Below are 23845 nucleotides of genomic sequence, written 5' to 3'. Positions count from 1 at the left end.
ATCCCATGGGAGTACTTGAACCCTCATTTACGTGAAATTTGGGTCCTTTTTCCAGCTTACTCTGGGTACCATTGGTATCTGTATATACTTTAGGTCAGGCTTTTGTACTGTGTAGAGACTTAGGGCAAGTTAAACTCTCCAGATTACTAATCACACTGGAAGTTGAGAACAGAAATTTCTCATGTAAAAGTAGAATTGACTTGATGTGAGTTCAGCATGCTGGACTTCCATTTCATCCCCTGATCAAGCACACTACCAGATGGAATGAAGCAATTCTGGCTAGTTTACCCAAGGTCTCAGATTGCAAGGAAGTTTCTAGTTGCCCTAGAAAACCTAAGTGTATGAAGAAAAATTCAACTTAAACTTCTGACATTGTGCATTATATATTTTAGTAAACATGTGAACATATAACATGCACAAATACATAAAATGAAGCTTTCTGTACATTCATTGCTTCCCCTGCTTAATTACTCCTTTCTAAAACCAAAAGAGTAAAGTCCAAATTGCTTAGTAGGGCATTTAAGGGTCTCCCTAACCTGGCCCTAACCTGCCTCTGCAACCTGACAACATCCCCCCACTCCCATTGCTCTTCTGTGCATACTCTCTTCTCCTCTAGACATGGCAGTCACCTACTCCCTGTTCCCATTATTTCATATATACATGTATGTATGTATGTATGTATGTATGTATGTATGTATGTATATAAATACAAGATCAAGGAAAGCAAACTGACCTGAGGGCTAAAGTTTAGGAGCAAATTCCAAGAGCAGAGGGGTCACATCTTAGCTAAACTCAACATCTCTCCCCCAGCACCGAATAAGTACAGTGTGCTATCTGCCACAGGCGCACTTAAATGCTGAATGAGTGAATAACGAACCATGGGAGAGGAAAATGAAATGGGTCAGGAGGGTAGAGGCCAGTTACCCAGGCCTCAAAAACCAGGAGTTCAGGCTTGATCTAATAAACTGTAGAGAATGAACATCCATGCCTATAAAAAACAAGGCCAGATTTGCACATCTTAAATCCACTTGTTATTAGGAAAAGCAAAAGAAGGGTGATTACAAACCTGTTTCCTGTTTTCTGCCTTTTTTTTCCCAAGAGGTCATCATGCACACTGATAATGCATGTTTGGTGTTGAGATATTAGAAAAAATCAGTATCTGTGTACAATAATTGTGCTTTTTTTCTCCTCTAAGGTTTACTGACAGAGTTTCAACCAGTAAAGACCTTTTGAGACTCCAGCTTCTGAAATACACAGTCAAAGTTTATTTTCACTCACTGCTTTTCTCAGTATTTCTTTCAGGCTTCATGGGTCTGATTTTCCATTGGTTTCCCTCAGTTTCCCTACTGAAGTCTGTGATTAAAAAGTGCACTTATGTTGGGATTTGTGTGTGTTTATGTATGTGTATATATATATATAAAACCCCTAGTTTCACTTATAAACATTTGCTTAGAAACCACTAAAATATTTCATTGCCTAGTCTTGTTTCAACCCTTTTCCATCAGGATACTGTTGATGCTTCTGTGAGGCTGAATGACAAGTTTTTAATAATCGTTGGGCTTTTCTTTCCTTGACTCTTTATGGTACAAATATTGGGCTGACATCTTCCACAAAGCTGTTTTTCACATGAGGTCACATCCTTTACCTTTGAAGATTTATGTATTGCTTTCTCCCTTATGATCACAAACCTTCCAAGATCACGAGTTTTTGCCTTGAGCTTTTTCTTTTTTCTCCAAGCATTTAAAGGATTGTGGAGATCATCTTTTGTTCTTTCACCACCAGCATTTTATAGAAGAGGAAGAAAAAACCAAGAAGGATGGAGTGATGTGCCCAATATCACACAAAACAGAGCCAAGGTTCAAGATGTGATTGATCTCCATCAGAGACTGGTCCTTGAACCTGATAACATCTGACTCTTCACTAACTCCTCCCTTGGAAGATGTTTCCCATTGTCTCATGTGTTTCCTTTGCTATCCCTGCCTTTCCCAATAGTGCTAGGAGAAAACTGTTCTCTTCTCTAAAAATGCCTTCCTGCACTTATCTTTTTCTATCTTCTTTTTCTATCATCACATATTCATCCACAACACAATCCTTTGGAAGCTTGCAACTACTTTAAGACATCCAAATGCATCTGCAGCATGTCTTGGGGCTACTTTCTAGCCTTCAATGAGCGACATGAGGCTTAATTTTTAGATATTTGCGATCTACTTCCTCTTAACTGCTGAGTGTGTCCTTTAAACCTTTGTCTTTGGCCTTCATCTCTTCTCTTTCTACATTTGACACCATGTACATATCATATCCACCCCATTGGATTGTAAGGTCCTTGAAGACAGGAATGGTTTCATTTTTCATGCTTATATATCCATTGCCTTGACTGATAGATATTTTATTGATTTGAGTTTAATTATGACAGAATGAATTGCACTGCAGTGAAAAGGCTGGTTTTTTCCTCATAAGCATTTAATTAAATATTTAATTTTTTGCCCCATCTCCTCATCAAACCCTTTATTCTGTAGCTCAATTTCTGATGCAACTCTCCACCCTCCCCCCTTCAAATCTGACTTGAGTCCTGAGGGAGGCATAGATGTAATAGAATATTTTTACACATTGTCTCCTTTCCACCTCCTCTATCACAATGCTCTAGTGATGCCTTCTTGGACATTTTTCCTGGCTTGGAAGAGACTTTCCCTTGAATCCCTGACATAGACCTTGCATAGTCATGGTAAACTCTGATCAACAATACTTATGAAAGCCAGAGGGTTCAAGGTCTTTCTCTGTGGCTAGCTGCTCCTGAAAGCAACGAAGACCAACCTGCTTACCATCATCTCTGCTTCTACCAGAGTCTTGTCTTGGCTTTCCAGGAACTAGATCCAGAGGCACCTGCGTGATTGAAAATTTGTTAACTGGGGGTTGTGAAATGTTAATTTCATTTTTGATTCCTGGAGTCCTCTTCAAAGAATTCCTCTAGACTTCAGTGTTAACATTTAGCTAGTCATTGATAAATATATACAGATTTCAAAGAATTTGTATCCAGTGGTAAAACTGCAAAGCACATTGGTCGGAAGCATGCAGGATGGAGACCAATGCAGGGAACTTTTCTTGCTCATTCCTTTCATTCCTTGTAATTGCACTTAATTTTTCTTTATTCAGTTCATTTTTTAAATGTGTATGAAGGGTGTGTCCTTATCTGAAACATGATGTAGACTGGTGTAAAAACGTTGCTTATCATTATAAAATCTCCACTTGCAATTTCTGTCTTATAGTTTGAAAAGTGGCAAGTATAGTTTCATCACCAAAATTTATCAGTTTAAAGCTGTGTCCAGTCAACATTCATTCACTGCTTGAAGGGGGTGACTTTGAAGGGCTTTGTCTTTGGATGAGGGGGTTGAGCTGCAGTAACACTTAGGCGTTCACTCCATTAGCTCTTTTTCGATTCTGTGGGATAAAGAGAACAATGTTGAATTCATAAAATAACTCAGGGCTAATAAACAGGTATTGGGTTCATTTGTGATATTAAATGGCAGAAATGTTAAAACAGTGTTGTTTCTACTAGGGGTAACAGAAATGAAAAGGCACCTTCATGGTGGGTAGGTATGAACTGAATAACATTAAAATTATTCAGAAGTGATATAAAGGATGTCGTCAGAGCATGACATGTATGATCACAAAGGAAAGTTGAATCTGACACATAGCAAGGATGACTGCTAACTGATAGAAAACCTTCATGTTCCATTGGTATCCACACAATAGCAAAATATCTAAAACAAGGTGCCCCGGGATACATTTATGAGAGGACATGACCAGGAGCTTCACAGGATGGATAGTCATGGCTAGGCTGAGATCTGTACAATTGGAGCTCACAGCTCAATAGAAACATGAAATGAAACAAATAATAGAAATTCATTTTCAAGTTGGTATTTTAGTCTCCCAAAGTGTTTTCCCCATAAATAGTGTATGTTATTGTCCCCATTTGACAGATGAGAAAATTAATGTACAAAAGAGGTAAAGTGACTTATTCAAGGTCACACAGCTAGGAAAATGAAATTTTGACTTTGCAACTAGGAAAAAGAATATTATTTTGCTTCTGTGAACCGAATTTTACCATTGTGGTAAAAAAAAAACATAATATACTTGACCAAACATATTGAATTCTGAGATTTAAATGTCATATTAAATACACCAGGTCAACAAAATTTCCCACTTTTGCTTTAAATGTCCTTTTCATAATCACATTTCAAATAGAGAAATTCCCCTATCATCTTGGGAAATATCTACCCCCAAGTTTTTGTGGGCACAAGCTCCCTATCCCCTACATCACATGATATAGTCACCTTCTTAGTAAAAGTAACTAGAAATGGGAAAATACAAAATGAACTTTTAAAAGGCCTTTAGAAAAAGACTTTCCACAAACAGAAGAGGATACCAACCCGATTTCTTGGCTCACTGGAGTCATCAAGGCCACAGAATGAATGCTAGAGAGAAAAACAAAAAAAGGAACAAAAACTATAAAATAAGATCAAAAGAAAATGAGAGAAAAAAAGAAAAGAAAAATGTAAGAGATGTAATATGGAATTCAATGACATCATCAAATAAGATTTGTGACATTGGAATTGTTTTCCACAAAGAGAAAAGAGTTTGTTCTTCAGATCTTATCTCACAAGTCAATAAACTCTTGTTAGATACCTACTATGTGCCAGGTAGTGAATCTTATAAATGAAACAGACTGACCACACATAATTGCAAAGTATTACGATTATTAGTAATGTTATCAATAATATTTTAATAAAAACACATTGAGTGTTTTAAGACTTACGAAGAATTTCTTCCCTGCAAGCTTATACATAAGTCTCTTTGGGATTTGTTTGTTTGTTTGTTTTCCTCTGCTTTGTTTGTATCAGGGTGATTCCATAAGTGTTGAAAAACCCAGGAAGGAAAACTCACTCTAAGATCAGCACCCTCTCTGAAACTCATAGAAAATTTTTCAGGGTCACTGAGATAGTGGGACTTACCCTGGACTATACAGAAGGTATATATAAGAGGTAAGACTTGAACCCAGGTCTTACTGACTCAAGAATCACAATACGTCATACAATTGCAAGAATTGTTGATGTTGATTTATTAATAAATCTTTGGTTCAATGAGTCTTTCAGGGTGAACTAGTTAGCATGTCAGGGCTGGGACTGGACTCAAGTTCAATTTGGCTTTTCCCTTATTATATAATACAAGTTAATTCAGCCATTTTGGTCAAGAATTCAGATCATCCAAATATTTTCCACTAGAGTATGCAAACCAAATGAACCTTTTACTGGAATTGTTCTAGTGTTTATGCATTGCAGAGATATCACAATAAATGTATCACAAGAATTAAAATTAGGGTTTCTTTTACTTTAACTGGGCACAAAATTTTAATCACAACACTAAAATGGAAGAGGTATTTCCTACAAATACATTAAGAGATTTGAACAAGGCAGATGTTAGCCTGACAAAGACATGCTTCCTGAAGTCTTCTTTTACTTGTTTGTTCATTTTGTCAACTTAAACTTACTACGTACCTACTGTGAACAAAGCACTGGGTTAGGTACTTGGAGAAATAGAAAGTTAAGATCAGAATGCTTTCCCTCATGAGGCTTATAGTGTAGTGAGCAGATTAAACATGAACTCAGATATAACAAATACACTAAAGAGCTACAAAATAGAGTTCTTTGAGGTCCAGGGGGGAAGATTTAGTCATAAAAAAAGGCTTCAAGAAGTAGATGGCATTGAGTTTGTCTTCAAGATACTAGCAAGAATTAAAGAGACAAAAAGGGGGAATATTACACTCATATTGGAGAATAAGAGCAAAAACTAGAAGGCAGAATATATTTGGAGTGTAAAATCTACTTTGGCAGAAATATAGAGTATACATAAGATAAGGCTGGAAATGTAGAGAAGAGACAGACCATGGAGCGGCTCGAATATTGTACCAATGATCTCGGATTTGATCTGCAAAGAAATAGGAAGCCATTGAGGATATTTTTTGGGGGAAAGTGGCATGACCACTTCTGTAAATTCCACAAACATTAGTTTAGCATTGTTATGAAGAGTGGAATTGAAGACATTAGAGGTGGGAAGATCTATCGAAATAATTCTGGGCAAATGGTGATGTAACCTTAAACTACAACCTCAGCCAGCCTGGTATCATCAAAAGAGCACTGGCTCTTTTGTCAGAGTCTCTGGGTTCAAACTCTTCGATGCTCACTATCTGTGTCATCTTGGCCAAGTCATTGAATCTCCTTGAATATTCCATCAACTGTAAAATGGGGGGAGAGTTGAAAAATCTGGCCTCTGAGGTCCCTTATATCTCTAAGCTGATGATCCTAGGATCCTAGAGTGGTAGCAGTGGGGCTAGAGACTAAGGGACAGGCATAATATCCTGCCAGAGTTAAGTACATAGTAATACTCAACAAATACCAATACTTGGAAGATAGAATGCTTCCCACAACTGAAAATATAGATGACCTAGTCCAACACCCTTAATTTACACATAGTGGAACTGAGATTTAGCAAGATTAAGAATTGTCCAAGATCACGAAACTAGTATGACCACAGCTAGTGACACGGAGAGGAACCTAGGACCTAAGTTTCTTGGCTCTCCCTTCTGTTCTCCCTCCCTTGCGACTTGTTAAGGCTCCATTCCATCAAAACTGGAAGGTTTTCGTGAAGTAATTTAGTGCACAGGGCAGTGGAAGCTATTTTGGTTATTCCTGGCATCCATTTCACCACATTGGGGTGCAGGGTGTAGTGAAGATGGTAAGTTGAGGAAAGAAGAAGGAACTTCCTCTTAAATAATAACTAGTATTTAATGTATATAGCTAGAATTTATATGAAACTTTAAGGTTAGCAAATTACTTGGCATCCATTAATTTCATTTATTATCACAACCACCCTACAGTGATCAATGTTTTACAAATTAGGCGAATGAGGCTGAGAGCTTGAGTAAATGAGTTGCCCAGCTCACACAGCTAGGAAGAGTCGAGGGTAGGAATAGAAATCAAGACTTCCAGATCCTGCCCTATCCTAATGCCTAAAATAATGCTGAAAGTTCTTATATCAGAGCTTCATATAAAGCTCATACCCCACAGATCAGGGTCTTCTTTCCTATGTAAGACCTAGAAAAAATGGACAGAGCTGGTATCTTTTAGGCAGGTGAACTCTTCCCACTCATGCCTGGTTTACTCAGACATCACTACAGAGCCATGCTCATTTTGGAGAACCAGTGTTAGTATGTCAAGAGCAATAGTGCCTCATTCAAAAAAAAGTGCTGAGTGACAATATTTGATATTGCGTGAGCTAAATATTTCTAACTGTGCATCTGTGAGCCTTGAAGGCATGTCAGCCAGGTTGAAACCTTATTCTTTCATATCCATCCTCCTTCCTGGAAACCTTCCCCATGCACCTCCAATCTGAGACCTTTATTTTGACATTCAGCCAAATCTACAGCTGGCCAATATCACCTCAGTGAAATGAAGAGGAGGTGATTTGTGTCAGTTGCTGGAAGCCTTTGTTACAAGACCTCCTGCCATAGTTGGCTGTACCAGACTCAGATACAGGGAAGGGAATGAGAAGAATAATAGCTGATGTTTACATGTAGAGTGACTCAGTGTTCATGAGACACTTTACCAATGTGTTTTTATTTGAACAACATAACAATTCTAAGAAATGGGAACTATGATTATACCCATTTTACAAATGAGTGCATTGAGGATCAGAGTGGTAACGTTATTTGCCATGACAATGTGGCTAGTAAGTTTCAGAGTTAGGATTTCAACCCAGGTGTTCTTGACTCTTAACAGCAGCATTCTATTTAAGCCATGATACCTCTCAATCCTGCCAGATGATAAAACAAAGTTCATAGAGGTGAAGTCATTTGCTCATGACTACACAGTTAGTGTTGGGATGAACCCAGGTCTTCTTGACCCTACAACTAATACTCTAACCACTCAGGCCAGGAGGCCTCTTAGTTCTGTTTTTAAAAGCATGAGTAAACACCAAAATGGCCATGTTGAAGTAGTATGGTGTAATGGACTTTGACTCAGAAGATTTTAATTTGGGTCATAGGTCTTTGACTCACTAGCTATGTGACTAGACAATTTGCTTCATCTCTCATGCCTCAGTTTCCTCCTCTGTAGAATGAGAATAAAAATACCGACACTACTTTTCTCTAGGATTCATGCAAGTTAAGTTCTAGTTAAGTATGAAAACGCTGTCACAATTATTATTATTCAATCAGTAAAATGAAAGTATATTGCTATAGCACAATAAGGGACATCTTGCTTTATTTACTTTCTACTATTTTACAAATATCCAATTTTTGCCACAAACTCTCTACAGAAATTTAAAAAAAAAACATTAACAATTAGAGAATATTTTGGATAAGGGGAAAGTTGCTTTACAGTTTCTAAAGTAATATGTCTTCGGGATCAGCATGGTTGTACCCATGCTTTTTCTCTCTGCTCTCACTTTATTTCAGGTAAGGTATTTTTAATAATATTTTCTAACTGCGTTGGCAACATTGGCAGAGGAGAATTCCTATTTTCATTTTGGAAAATATGTTCTACTGTGAAAGCTGACAGGCTGTTGGCACACAAGCTGGAATGAAAGGTAGTGTGAGATAAGGGAAAGGTAATGCGGAGCCATATTTCAAAGGGTCTTGAATGCCAAGATAAGGAACTTATGATTTATTCAATAGGCAATGAGGAGCCACCTAAGACGCCTAAAGCCAAAGATGTCAAACTCCCCAACAAAACCAAATTAAAATGTAATTGGGAAATATTTAATAAAAAAGATAAAAATACAATGCAGATAATGTTAATTTCTAGTTTTCTAGGAATATGCAAGGGCAGAGATCCATTCCTATTTGAGGCTGACAGCAATGCCTAAGTCCATATAGCAAACAAATTGGAACCCCTTGCCAAGATAAATAAATAGACTGTAGAAAAAATTAGCCGAGTGCCAACAGGCACAGCTTTCTGTATAGTTCTATTCAAATTCTTACTGCAGGTATCTTCCAGCTTCTAGACCATTCCCCATCCATTAAAAATAAAAGAAGTTATTGCCTGACTCACAGTCTTCCTCTTTCCCTCAATTCTTGTCCTCAACTTGTCCTCAGACTTGATTTCAATATTCATATGAATGTCTTTTCAAACACTTTGGTCATGAAGTTCATAATTTTACATTTCCACAGTACCTCAGCCATCACAGGGTTATCACCCTTTTGAGGTCACTCTCACCCAAGACTCTTCTATTCACATAAACTTGAAGCTCTGAAATGCCTCTTTCTGCTCATAATCTGTCTTTCCAGCTCTTCCTTGGTGTCATTAATCCTAAACCTATTTTTCACCTTCATCTGAAAATCTTGTTCTTCCATCCTTCTCCATTCTCCCAGTCCATCATCCTTACTCTGGTTTTACCTTCCTCTCCTCATCTTATTGCTGACCATCTCAACTCTCCACTATTCTCTAACCTCAAATCCCTTGGATCTTGTTTCTTTCCCTCCCAATCCATATCTCTCTCCCATCCTGAAAGAATGTTAAACATAACAGGTCCAAAGGAGAATTTTCCTCTTTCACTTCTCACCATCTTAGAATCATCTCAGAACTCCTCTATTTCTGTTGCAGATTCCAATTTTTGACCCAGTGATTCAGGTTAAGAACCATAGGGTCATCCCTGACTCCTAAACTATTGCCATCCCCTTATTCTGATGATCAGTTGCTGAGGTTTGTTGATTTAATTTCCTTTAAAAAAATTAAGACTAAGTCTCCCAGGTTGGAATGTAGTGGCTATAACTCATGAGTCCAAAGTCACTACTGATTGGCATGGGAGCTTTGACCTGCTCTCTTTCCAACTTAATTCAGTTTGTCCCTTCTTAAGCAACTTGGAGGGACCACCATTGCCACCACCATCACATCACTAACCCCTGAGATCTCATCATATTAATACTTAACTTCGTGCCAATGCCCCATCAGAATAGTCCATTGTAATTCAGAACTCCTGAGCGCAGGAGTTCCACCAGGCTTGATCTCCTCATAGCTGGAATTACAGGCTTGCACCACCATGCCCACCTTGTCTCCATTTCTACAACATTTGTCTTTTCCCTACTCACAATCCAGCTACCACAGGTCAGGCCCTCATCACTTTTCCATGAACTGTAGTAAAGCTCTCTGAATTAGTCTCTCTGCTTCATTTTTTTTTATCTCTAACAGCTACCAAAATAATCTCTATGGCACAGGTGTCCTCTTGCTTAAAATACTTCAGTGTCTTCCTACTGTTTCTAAAATTAAATTGAAACTCCTTGGCCTAGCATTTTTAAGGCCCTTCACAGTCTGGTTCCCATATATCTTTCCAACTTTATTTCATATTACTTTCCCTCAAAGACTCTATGTTCTAGTTAAACTTGACTATTTGAGGTTCCAAAACCTCAACATTCCATCTCCCATGTATAAGTATTCACACTGGCTTCAACTTGCCTGAAATAAATTTTCTCATCTTCAGTTTCTGATGTCTGTATTTCTGCAAGGCTCAGTTCCATGCCACTTTCTCCAAGAAGGCTTCCTTGATTTCTCTGGTTATTAATGGTCCCTTCCCTTTCAAATTTACTATTGTTGTGTTGCTGTTATGGTAACTGTTATTGGTCATTTTAATCATGTCCAACTCTGTGTGACCCCATTTGGGGTTTTTGTGGCAAAGATATTGGAGTGGTTTGCCATTTCCTTCTCCAGTACATTATACAGATGAGGAAACTGAGGCAAACAGGGTTAAGTGACTTGTTCAGGGTCACACAGCTAGTAAGTATGTGAGGCCAGATTTGAACTCAGGAAGATGACTCTTCTTACTCCAGGCCTGGTGTTCCATCCCCTGAGCCATCTAGCTATCTTGTGGTTGGGAAGACATGAGTTCGAATGGAGCCTCTGACACTTGCTAGCTATGTGACTCTGGACCAAGTCATTTAATCTCTTTTGGCTTACTCAATTATAAATGCTGACAATAACAGCATTTAACCTCCAGGGCTGTTGTGAGGATTAAATAAAAATAATGCTGGTACAGTTCCTGCCATATAATAGGTACTCTATAGATGCTTATTCTCATCCCTGTTCTTTCTTTTTGCTGTATTAATAGTCCCAATCAAATGCAAATAGCCTTTCAAGCTAGAATTCTTGACCTCTTGTGCATTTTGGATCTCTGTGGCCATCTGGTGAAACCTGTGGACCCCTTCTCAGAAAAAATGGATGAACTACATTTCAGGGAATTACAAAGGAAATTGATTATATGGAAATAGTTAACAAAAAAATTTACTTTAGAGACATCAAGTTAAGGACACTTGCTCTAAAATTTATATGCTCAGTGAACATCCCATTAGGTTGAGACTAGAAAGTCAACAGAGACACAGTCTGTCTTTGGTGACTGTCAGCACCGTGATCTTCAAAGCCAAATGAACAGATCTTTGGGATAACATCTGATTCTGATTGTGACCTACGTTTGTTGAAAGCCATGAAATTTCCCTGCAGATGACAACAAGGGATTTGTCACAAGATCTTTTTTTGTCCTTTGTTTTATCCTACAGATGTTCAGACTGATTGGAATGAAACCTGCATGTGTTTTCATCTCTGGCATACTCTGAAGCCTTTCACTGGCCGTTGACAAAGGTTGACTATAACCTGGGAACAATATTCACATAAGAACCAGCCCCATGCAGTGACCTCATGTTGGTAGATAAAAAAGTGGCAGCCCAAAAGTAGCTTCTATTCACACCAGTTGCCTATGACCTGTCCCTTGACAAAAGTTATGAAAGCCAAAATAAAAACAAGGAATTATGAAGAAGAAACTAGTGGTCATCATGCTTACCTTTTCCTCTATTTCTTTCAGTTGTCGTTTCTGAAGTTCTATTTTATCCTCCAGGTCCCGAATCCTCTGAAACACAAAACATATTTGTCAAAAGGTGATTGAATAGATAATAATTCATATTTATACACTGCCTTGAGATTTGCAAAGTACTTTACATACATTATCTTACTTTATTCTCTTAATAACCCTGGGAGGTAGGTGCTGTTATTATTCCCATTCTATAGATGAGGAAACTGAGACAGAGGTTAAATGACTTGTCAGGTGTCACAGAGCTAGTAAATGTCTGCATCTGAATTTGAACTCAGGTCTTCCTAACTAGGCCTGATGTTCTATCTGCTATACCACCTACATTTTCTCCTCTGCAAAATGGGAGCCACCCTTGCCTTGCTCTGCCAACTTCACAGCTGGGTTGGAAGGATCCAATGAAATAGTACAGGATGCCAATACTATTTCTGACCCAGAAAATCACAAAATCACAGGAATTCAGGGTTGGAAGAGAACTCAACCAATAGGCAGTCCAACCCATGCATCCAAAGAATCCTCTGTACATTATACTCATGATGCCAAATCCCTGCTAGTCTTAAAAAAGCTATATTTGCCTCCTATTTCCTTTTTTGCATAGTGTAGTAGTTTTGTGTTTTTTTTTTTTAAAGCAAGCATTTCTTTCCTACTTTATGGTCTACTAAGTATTTTACATTTACTCTCTCTTATGGACCTCCGAACTACCTCAGAGAAAAGGTGCCAATAGGGAATATGATCCACATTTTATAGATAAAGAAGTTGAGGCTACAAGAGATTGTGACATGGATATGATTAACCAGCTATTAAGTGTTAGAGGAAAAATTTGAAGATTTGACACTCTATCCACTATGCCACACTTCCTTTCAAGACCTCAAATGCCACAAATTAAATTTCATATCTAAACCATCTCACACATCTCATTGACTTGACTTGAATAATCCTAAAATAATAAGTGACATTTGAGTTTAACTATGACAACACCTTGGCTAATGTGGGAATCTCCTCTAAAGCATCCCCAAAATGTGCATAATCAAATTATTGCTTAAACATCTCCAGTGAAGAAAAGTACATTACCTCTAAAGTCAACCCCATTCTACTGCCAAATAAATAGGACATTTTTTTCTCCCGTTGATTGAAAATCCATCCTTTGTGCCTTTCACTTGCTACTGTTCCATCCCTCTATAGTCACTAATAATACTAATACTACTAATAATAACTAATATACATATAATTACTATCATTATTTCCATTTTTCCGATGACAAAAGGTTAAGTATTTGCCCAGGATCACACAGCTCTGACAGTAAATGTCAGTGGTTATATTTGTCCTTGTTTTCCTCACTATGGTCCTGCGCTTTATCCACCATACCAAAACAAAACTAATCCCTCTCCAAATAATTTATTCTTTCAAGAAACATTTATTAATTATTTTATATATAATTATATATGTGTGTGTACGACATATATATGAAATTGTAACAAATTTGCTGTTTTATAAAGAATACTAAGCTAAGTACAGAGTCAACATATAAAGTTTCAATAAGATACAATCGTTTTTCTGCCTTCATTAAGCGAGAGCTAGGATAATGACTCCTGTTTGATTCCCATGTACCAGTCCTTCAGATGAAGAAAGATTGGATTCATAACATGCAGCATTCAGACTCACCATGGTGAAGCATTCAACAACCACTTTGTTTCAATTCATCAAACATTTACTATACTCATTCTACGTGTGAGATATGAGGCAGGCCATGGATACACAGAGACAAAAACAAAACACTCCCTACCCTCAAAGGGGAGGTTACATTCATTTGGGAGGCTAGTACAACATATACACACAAAAATAAATATTCCATGACATAATTTGAGGAAGAAAACACTGGCACCTTAGGGAGAGGAGGGGATACCAGAGTTGGACCTTGAAGGTGGACAAGATTGATGAAGGTTATGAGAGATAAAGACAGGGAGGAAGTATATTCCAAGATTGGGGGAAGTCTACAAGAATGTATAGAAATGGGAAATGGAACACAGTTCAGAGAACAGTTAATAATCCTATCTGCTTGCAATCCAAAGTACACAAAAGAAAATAATGGAAGGTAAATGTCAAATTATGGAGACCCTTAAATGTCAGGTTTGGTGCAGGGTGAGCAGGGAAGGGAGGGACAGTCAATTAATTAAGAGGCAATAGGAAATAGTCAAAAGTTTTTGAGAAAAAAAACTAACTGATCTACGCCTTAAAGAGCTATCAGGTGGAGGGAGAAGGGATGAGCACATAACAGGGATACACATAACCTAAGAGAGAATGCGGTAAGAGTAAAGAAAGGATCCAGTGAAAGTGCTCCAAGAAACCTAGAGGGAAAGAGATTCAGGAAGAGATTCATGAAGGAAGTTGTGAATGAGCATGACTTTGAAGGAAGAGGGTTTCGATGCTTCACCATTGTCTAACGGTTCACTTTTGTTAAGTCTTTTCTCCACTTCTAGAAGGACTTTGGCTTCATTTTTAGGAGATGAGAGGGCAATAGAGTAGAAAGCAGTCAGGGATAGGGAACCTGCAGCCTGAAGGCCATGTGTGGCTCTCTAGGTCCTCAAGTGTGGTCCTCTGATTTAATCTATTCTGTGAACTAACATTTTGTATAGCGTGCCACATGTAATACACAATTAGTTAATTTTTGTTCCTTTCATAGTCAGTTGCTAGAGTCTTTGTATGAATGCCAGCCAGGCTATTTGAAATAAAATCAATAAGATCAGTGTAGAAATTTCTAATCGTAGATGCTGAGCTAACAGTTTAAATGCTTAAGGTGTTTGAAGCATACCATGTAGTACACCTCCTTCATTTTACAGGTAAGGAAACTGAAACCTGTGAAGGTTAAATGACTTCTCCAAGGCCACACAGGTTGTACCTGCAAAGGTAGAATCTGAACCCACCTCCCTAACTCTAGAGTTTTGAATTGAATCATCCCAAGCAACAGACTCTTCTAAAATGATCATAATTTCAATATGTATTATTCACTTCTTATATGGTTCAACAAAACTAATAACTCATGCACTATATAAAATATAGCACATATGGCACTTCGTAATTTAAGGGATATTTTCACATATATTAATTCCTAACACAATGGCAACAATCCTGTAGTTTTAGAAGGGTAGAGATCATGGTCCTTATTCTATAGATAAGGATACTGAGGCACAGATAAGGGAAACCACTTGCTGACAGTCATACAGTGAGAAGAAATCCTGTACCCTTCCCTCTACATCCTATTTCTTTTCTTTAAAAGATGTGTATATAATGATAGTCTATCAGTTAGAACATTTAGAAGAAATAATTATCTATAAAAATATAAATTACCATAATGGACATGACATAATTTAAATAGATCACTCTAAGAGAAAGAAATGACAACTATTTTTAAAATTACTCTGCAAAAATCACCTGCAAAGGATTTGTTATAGTTTTGTTTGAGATTGCTTTCACACCTCCATTTATTGTAATTACAAGATGATTATCATGCCTCCGTTTCCTTTGCTGGCTCTTCATCCATATCATGCTCTCTTACTGAGGGTTTTCCCCAAGATTCTGTTCCAGGTACCCCATTTTTCTGTCTCCATAGTCTCTCTATTCATGACTGTTCAGAACCTGTGGACATAATTATCTCTATGGAGGTGACTCAGATCTACATATTCAGCCTTGATCTCTTCCCTGAACTTCAATGTCAATTGCCTATTGAACATTTTAAACCAGATATCCTGGGGGCATCTCAAATTCAACATGCACAATACAGAACTCATTGTATTTCTCCCTACTCCTTGGGAAAATAAAACAAAACAAACAAAATCTCACTTACTCCTACTTCATATGAATTCTATTTCTGTTAAAGTCATTGCCATCCTTTCAGTCTCCCTATCTTTTCCTCACCCCGCACATCCAATCAGTGGCCATATATTATTATTTCTACCACAACACCTCTCACTTCAGATCCTTTATATCTGCTTATCCACTCACTCTGCCTTAGTTCATGTCCTCCTCACCTCTCACCTGGATTATTCCAACAATTTTCTTATTATTGTCCAGTCTTAAACCTCTCCCTACTTTGGTCTATACTACTGACAAAGTGATTTCCCTTAAGAGCAGATATGACCATGTGACTTTCCTGGCTCAGTCATCTCCAGTAATTCTCTATCATGTCTAGAATGAAATATAACCTTTTTTAAGCTTTAAAATTCCCTCATAACCTTTTTCCAACCATGACTGGACACTAATAATACTCCTTCTACAATCTGCAATCTAGCCAAATTTGGTTCTCTCTCTGTACCTTAATTGTAAGCATATTTTTTAATTCATTTAACTTTTTGTGCTCTAAAAACATGTCCTATGCACATACAATAAGAGCCTTGACATTAAAAAATACTTTCACCAGGATGCCATCTCACTGTGGAAAGCTCACATACAAGGAAGCCCTTATGGCTGGCTCTGTGATTCTAATTGTCATCGTACAAATATATTGATTTATGCAAATCACCAAAATCCTAGAACCACATACCAAGTCTCTACACTGGGCTCTTATCTTCTTGTCAATATCAGGTTTGATAATCCCTAGCTCTGCATGCTTATGACCAATGGACCTTAAAGTTTTAATTGCTTTCTCTTTAACTCACCTCATTGGGTAGCATCACTCATCCAAACTGCAGGAAGCTTTATAGGTCTATGGTGTAAATTCTTTGTTATTATTATGTTTCAGAAACACTAATTACAACAGAATTCATAGTTATGTTATACTATGAACACATGATGTCTCAGTAATTTTACCATAAATAAGTGCTTGATGGCTAATAACCAATCTGGCTAGTTAACCTAGAATTTCTCTCTATAGTTACTTTACTAGGAGAACTTATGCTCATCCTCTTATCCTTAAGATCAATTTTCTCTCCTATACTTCTAGTCTTTATTAATGGTGTCATTATAGTCTTATATTTTCTGCATATACAAAATGGGGGAAAATCAATATGCCGTATTATCCTAATTCTATCATATATATGAGAACATATACAAATTATCCTCCATATATTGCCTTATATTTTCATCAAATCCAAAATATAAGCTAGGAAAATCATATTTTCATTGTTTCATATCTGACTCTTTGTGACCTCATTTGGGGTTTTCTTAGCAAAGACACTGGAATGATTTGCCATTTCCTTCTCCAGCTCAATTTACAGATGAGGAAACTGAGGCAAACAGGGTTAAATGATTTACCCAGGTTCACACAACTAGTAAGATTTTGAGGCTGGATTCAAGCTCATAAAGAAGAGTCTTCCTGGGTTTAAGCCCAAATTCACTGAGCCACCTAGCTGCCCCTAGGCAAATCACAAATATAGTTTGAATAAAATATTAGATTGTGAGTCTGAACCAAGAAATTTAAATCTTTTTATATGCTGGGAGAGATAACAGAAAGTGCTCATTCTATAATTACTGCAGTATATCGAATGGTGGAGTGACATAGTCAGATCTGTACTTTAGGGAAAACCTTTTGCCAGCTATGTGGAGAACAAATTGAAGAGGGGAAAAACTTGAGACACACCAATTAGGAGACTGTTGTGATGGTCCAGGCAAGAGGGGATAAAGACATAAACTATGGTACTACTCCAGTAAAGGAAAGCAGGAAGGGATGAAGGAAAGGGAAAAAGAAGAAAGGAAGAAAGGGAGGAAGGGAGGAAGAAAGGGAGGAAGCGAGGAAGAAAGGAAAAATGTATGTTCCAGGCACTCTGCTAAGTGCTTTATAAACATTTTCTCATTTAACCCTCACAACAACCCTGGGGGAGAGGTGCTATTATTATCTCCATTTTACACTGAGGAAATTGAAGTAGTTTAGTGACTTTCCCAGGATCACATGGTTAGTAAGTGTCTATTTTGAACTCGGGTCCCAGCTCTCTATCCACTGTACCACCCAGCCACCTCTGGATCCACATGTGAGAAATGTTATGGAAATAGAAACAAGAAAACAAAGCAACTGATTGGAAATGCAAGCTAAGGGAAAGGGAGGAGACCAACAGATAATCTTTTATTCTTTAAAAAGAGGGAGCCATTTATTCAAAATGTCCTAAAACCCTCAGTTCAGGTTGAAGCTCTTATAGCTTGAGCTCCAGCGGCTGCTGCTTCTATCGTTCTTTTCGTTCTCTGGCCATCACTGAATCCACAGTACAGAAAATCAATTTGTCAGCAGTTTCAAAAATGATACTTTAAAAATGGCACCATTTGTTTTCTCAATAAGTCATCACTGCCAGACGTGATGGGAAAGGCCAAAATAACACTTATTGATTTCTTCTCAAAATATTTATCTTAGAGGAAAAGAACCTCCACCAGGGGTGTTAGAGCCGAAAACAAACAAGCACAGAATGAAACGGCAAAAAGTCCTTTATTAGCAATCAGAGCTGGGCACTGGGTGAGGAAGAGGCACAGACCACAGAAGACTTAGAATAAGGAGAAACCAAGTCCACACCTCATCACTGACCACAGATAGCTGTGGACTTGACTTTTGTCCTGGAGGAGGCAATCCCAGAATCCCAGATATAGAAGGCAAACGAAGGACCAGGGACCAATTCAGGGAACAACTCATCCCTGGAAAAAAATAATTTCTTCTCTATAAGATCCCAAGTGAGTGGTCATGCAGCCACTGCTTGAAGACTTTGTATGAAAAAGTTACAGTAACCCTGGAGAAGTCCAGTCCACTTTGGAACAGCTCTAATTGTTAAGTACAAGTTTCCTAGAGGAGAAACTGTATTATTTTTTTAACTTTGTATCCCCAGTACTTAGTCTGGCTCGTGGTAGACATAATAAATACTTGATGATACATTGATTAGAAAGTCCAATTCAATTCAATATGCTTTATTAAACATTTTCTAAATGCAAAGTACTATGTTTGATGCAAAGCTGAAGGTACAATCACTGTTTATAAGAAGTTTAGAATAGTGAAGGACAATAGCTAGAGAGTAGATTGAAAATGTGATAAGGTAAATTAAAAGCATAAGCTAGAGGGCCACATTGTCCACCAGCTTCTCCATTTCCTCTCCTTACTTTTCCTCTCTTCTCTCTCTTTCTCCTCTCCCCTCGCTTTCATCTAATTCTTTCCATTGTCCATGTCCCCTACAGAATTCTTGTTGGTGGTAGTGCTTTATTCTCTAAGAGTACCATGGACCAGGAAGATGATGCCATGACTTGCAAGTGAATTGGATTTAAGTGAGGGAGGGCTGTACAAGGTCACCAGCTTCACTTTCTCCTCTGGAATCATCTGGGTCCAGTGGCAAGATATAGATCAGGATGACTGGAGATGCTCCCTCACAGAATTAACCATCGCTGGATAATAATAGCTCATGTTTCCTTTAAAGCTGGCAAACATGTTGGCATCTAGGTGGTGCAGCAATATAGCACCTGGTATTTCAAAGATTCAAATGCACATCTTGCCATATACATTCCTTGTGTGACCTTGGCCAAGTCATTTAAACTCTCTCAAACTCAGTTTCCTCCTCTGTAAAATGGGGATAATAATAGTACCTCCCTCACAGGTTTGCTGTAAGGAATAAATGAGATAAAATTTGCAAAATGCTTTGCCATCTTAGAGGCACTATGTAAATGCTAGCTGTCATCCTCATCGACATCATTGTCACTCACACCAATACTGAGGTAGACAATGCAGGCACTATTATCTCATTTTATTTACAAGGAGAATTATGTCTAGAAAGGTTAAGTCACTTGTCTCAGGTCACACAAATAAAGTTAAAGAACCAGTATTTGAGCAAAAGTCTTTTGGGTTCCAAATTCAGAGCACTTTCCCCTATTATAGTGGAAAGTGATTTGCCCAGGACCACACAAGAAGCAAGCACCAGAGTCAAGATCCTCTTCTACTCTAGCTCATGTTGTCTTAGGTTAATGCTGAATGTTCATGCTCATATGGTCATTTACTGCTGTTAGTTCCTTGTGTTTCACACTCTACTTATAGTGTCTAATACAGGGCTGGGTACATAGGAGGTGTTCAAGGAAAGCTTGCTGATTGACTGACATTTCTGGATCACAAGAGTAACTTTAGACTCAGGAACTCCCCCTGGAGTACCTAGGCACCTGAAACCTAGAGAGTTTCAACTTCATGACCTAGAAAGCAATTTCAGGAGAAGCAAAAGGAGGATGAGAAAGAAGAGAAAGATGAAACCAACAAATAAACTTCTCTTTCTCTTGTTTTCAGTCATATCTGAATCTTTGTAATGCCATTTAGGGTTTTCTTGGTAAAGATGCTGAAGTGGTTGTCATTTCTTTTCCCAGTTCATTTTACAGATGAGAAACTGAGGTAGATAGGGTTAAGTGACTTGCCCAAGGTCCTACAGCTAGGAAGCATCTGAAGTTGGATTTGAACTCAGGAAGATGAGTCTTCCTGACTCCAAGTCCAGTGCTCTATCTATTAAGCCACCTAGCCACCTTTCTTTTTCTACCTTCATTCGACATCTCCCTATACTGGTATCACCACAATGTCAGAGGGAGGCCTCAGGTTTATTGGATGGATCAACAAATAAGCAATTTTTGGAAGATCAGACAAGAGTTCACACAAACTGGGCAGGCACAAGTAGGGTGGCCCTGTAGATAGAGTGCTAGACTGTAGAGTGCTAGACCTGCAGTCAGGAAGACTGGAGTGCAAATTTGACCTCAGACACGTACAAGCTGTATGACCCTGGGCAAGTCACATAACCTCTATTTGTCTCAGTTTCCATAACTGTAAAATGGGGATAATAATAGCACTGACCTCCCACAGTTGTTGTGAGAATTGAGATTAATATTTGTAAAGTACTTGGCACTGTATAGCATATAGTAGGTACTTAATACATGTTTTCCTTCTTTCTTTCCATTCTTCCTTTTTGGCATCCTTTCTTTCTTTCCTCCCTTATTTCCTTCTTTCTTTCTTCCTTCCTTTCTTCCTTTCTTCCTTTCTTTCTTCCTTTCTTTCCTTCCAACAGTACTAGAGGGAACAACCACCTCATTAAAATCATAGATTCATCCTAAAGGAATCCTGGCAAGCATCAACCTTTTACTCTTTTTATCAAATCTGAGTGCTGACTTGAAGAAAATCCTAGATTTATAATAAATATAATAATTTATAATAAATGTAAAAAGTATAGCTAGTTAGAAACTAAGTGAACACCTTTTAAGCCATACAATATTTTATGTACAAATGGGGTCACAATTAGGGATATTCTCAGAAAAAAAATGAGCAAAATGCCTTCCCACTCTAAAGGGACAGTAGTCTTTCATAAACAAAAAAAAAACTATTCTTGTGTCCATAGCATCAGTCAGTCAGTTAGTTAAAAGGCACTGTGCTAAGCCCTAGTGAGAAAAAGAAAATAATTCCTGCTCTCAACGAACACACCATTTAATAAGACAACAAGCAAACAACTTTTGGACAAGCAAGATATATACGTTGGATGAACAGGAGATGATCTCCAAGAGAAAGTACTAAGATGAAGGACAGGGAAAGGTTTCCAAAAGTGCTTTCTTTACAATATGCTTATAAAAGAGGTAGGGTATGCCATATGTGTGTATGTGTGTGAATATATATATGTATATATATATGCATGTGTATATACGTCTTTACATGTATATAATATATGTATATGTTATAATAGCTATAAATAAATGGAATAATATAGCATGACATTATGTAACATTACAAAGCATAACATGATACAATATATACAACGTCAGTTTAGCTGAACCTGAGATTTCATTGGTATTGGAAGCTCTTGGTGAGGAATTTTTTCTAGCAATGCAGATCAGCAGCCATTTTTGTGACTTATAGTGAGTCATCCCAGGTGCTATGAGATTTAGGGAGCTGCTTGCCCAGGATTGCAGATGTAGCATCTGTCAGACATGGGACTAAAACCAAGTTCTTCCTGATTCAGTTTTCAATCCACCCTTATGCCATGCTCAAGGCAAATATTATCATCCCAATTTTATGAATGAAGGAACTGATGTTTGGGAAGTTGAAATGACTTAGCCATGGCCCCATGTCTAAGGCATAGGAGACCGGGACTTAAGCCTTAATCTTCTGATTTCCTATGCTCTTTTAACTGCTTTTAACTGCTGCTTCTCAACTAGGCAGTTGGGGGACATGGGGTAGGGGTGGACAGAATACACATGCATGCTCACATCAATAAATAAAGGATTGCTACTGTTTAAGTCTCCAGTATTCCCAGAAGATGTCTTTCCAAGTCAATTTGTGTGGGGAACTGTCAGCATAATCAATTGAAAAGTTATTGATTGGAGAGGAATATGAAGAATGAGATTTACTTAAATGGTTTAACCTTTAGGCTTCACAGGGTACCCCTTTTGGAATTGTGGAAAATCATTTGTGACAGATTTCATTCTGTAATTAAATTTTTGTTCACAATCTTTTTTGCTCACCATCTGATGCTTCATTTTATCCATATAGCATATAATTATCCAGTTCATATAAAAGATTGGGGTAAAAAAAATGAATGTGAGTCCATACAATAGAACCTGCTCATTTGAAAATAGGCCCATCTATCTAGTAATGGACACACTGGATCTGATCAAATATGTAGAAAACTTTAATTCCAGATTTGCTAGTGAGCAATTCTTTCTATGGTCTAAGTCAAATTTCTCTAGATTTGAATAACCTCTGCCTGCTAATTTGTTGATGGACTGGTCCAGATGCAAGTAGGTTCATTTTTGCATAAGGTAGTACATAATTTCCCCAGTGTTTTGCTATTTGCTCTTTATAAAGACATCTGGGGTAAAATAACAACATAAGCATGCCCTAAAGTTTTATGTTTGAATTCCTGACTCTTCAGACTCTGCTGAGATTCAGCAAAGAGAAAAAGCAAATCTTTGAGATACAGAAGCTAAGGGATAAACAGAGGCACAACTTAGGTGGGGTGACTGGGTTTTTGTCAGAGGGCACTGAACTTAGTATCCAATTAATAAGGATAATTTGTCAAAATAGAAAGCCACAAAATAGCTTGCTTCTACCTTTTCCCCTAAGATAATCTTCTTAGCCCTCTCTCTCTCCTCTTTCCTGCCTTCACCCCTACACTCTCTAGTAGCTAGTTGTGTCTTTAGATGGAGCAGTGGACTTGAAATTATGAAAAACCGACATTTAGTAGTTGTGTGACTCTGGGCAAGTCACTTAAAACTGTTTGGCTCGGTTTCCTTATCTGCAAAATGGGAATATTAACAGCACCTACTTCAAAGGATTGTTGTTAGTAACAAATGAAATATTTGTAAAATGTTCTACAATCCTTAACTGCTATGTGAAAGCTAGCATTCATTGCTATCATCGTTAAACTTGTGGTGTCCTGGGTGTCTCCCATAAGGAATTTTACATCCCCATTTTCAAAACAACAACAACTATTACAGCAGACTGAATGTTTTAAAAGCTGATTTGTAGGAGAATTTCGTGCATCTTGCTGGAGATATGGTGTGAAGCTTGCCAAAGCTGCTGTTTACAACTCTCATGTAACTTGTCTATTTCATTTCTTGACTGCTTCTCATTTGTTTGACATTCTTCCTACCTAACTGCACCTTTTCCATCTCCTTTCCTGATTCATCATCCATCTCATGCCCTCTCACTGTGGTTGTTTCCCTGTCCTAGGTCTCCTGCTTTCTTAACTCTCTCTCTCTCATCATCAGCATCATAGTTATCGTCATCATCATCCATGACTGCAATTATTGCTATTCTAACACTTATTCTTGGATCTACATCACTCAGCCTGAATTTCTCTATTGAACTTCAGTCGTACATCATGAAGTGTCTTTTGTACATTTCAAATTAGATGTCCTGGAGACACTTCAAAATGGATCTAACAAAAGGAACTTTTGATATTTCTCCCCAAACCTTCTCCTCTTCTTAACTCCTTTTATTCTGTCAAAGACACTCCCATCCTTCCAG

The 23845-nt window shown here is 37.8% G+C and overlaps 1 protein-coding gene across 1 annotated transcript in view; it reads right to left on the bottom strand.

The window, feature by feature from the left end:
• Nucleotides 1–1067: 1067 nt before the first annotated feature.
• Nucleotides 1068–23845, bottom strand: part of JAKMIP1 (janus kinase and microtubule interacting protein 1) — a 252553-nt gene continuing 229775 nt past the window's right edge. The window contains exons 20-22 of the mRNA XM_072620192.1: nt 11881–11946; nt 4428–4472; nt 1068–3435 (exon numbers count right to left, since the gene is read on the bottom strand). Coding sequence (XP_072476293.1) covers nt 3403–3435; nt 4428–4472; nt 11881–11946 — 144 coding nt within the window. The 3' untranslated portion in view covers nt 1068–3402. The remainder of the gene's footprint in view (nt 3436–4427; nt 4473–11880; nt 11947–23845) is intronic.

This window comes from Notamacropus eugenii, chromosome 6 (genome assembly GCF_028372415.1).
Source record: "Notamacropus eugenii isolate mMacEug1 chromosome 6, mMacEug1.pri_v2, whole genome shotgun sequence".
Taxonomy (NCBI): Eukaryota; Metazoa; Chordata; class Mammalia; order Diprotodontia; family Macropodidae; genus Notamacropus; species Notamacropus eugenii.
Note: the sequence above shows the minus strand (reverse complement) of the source record. Positions and strands in the feature narration are given on the sequence as shown.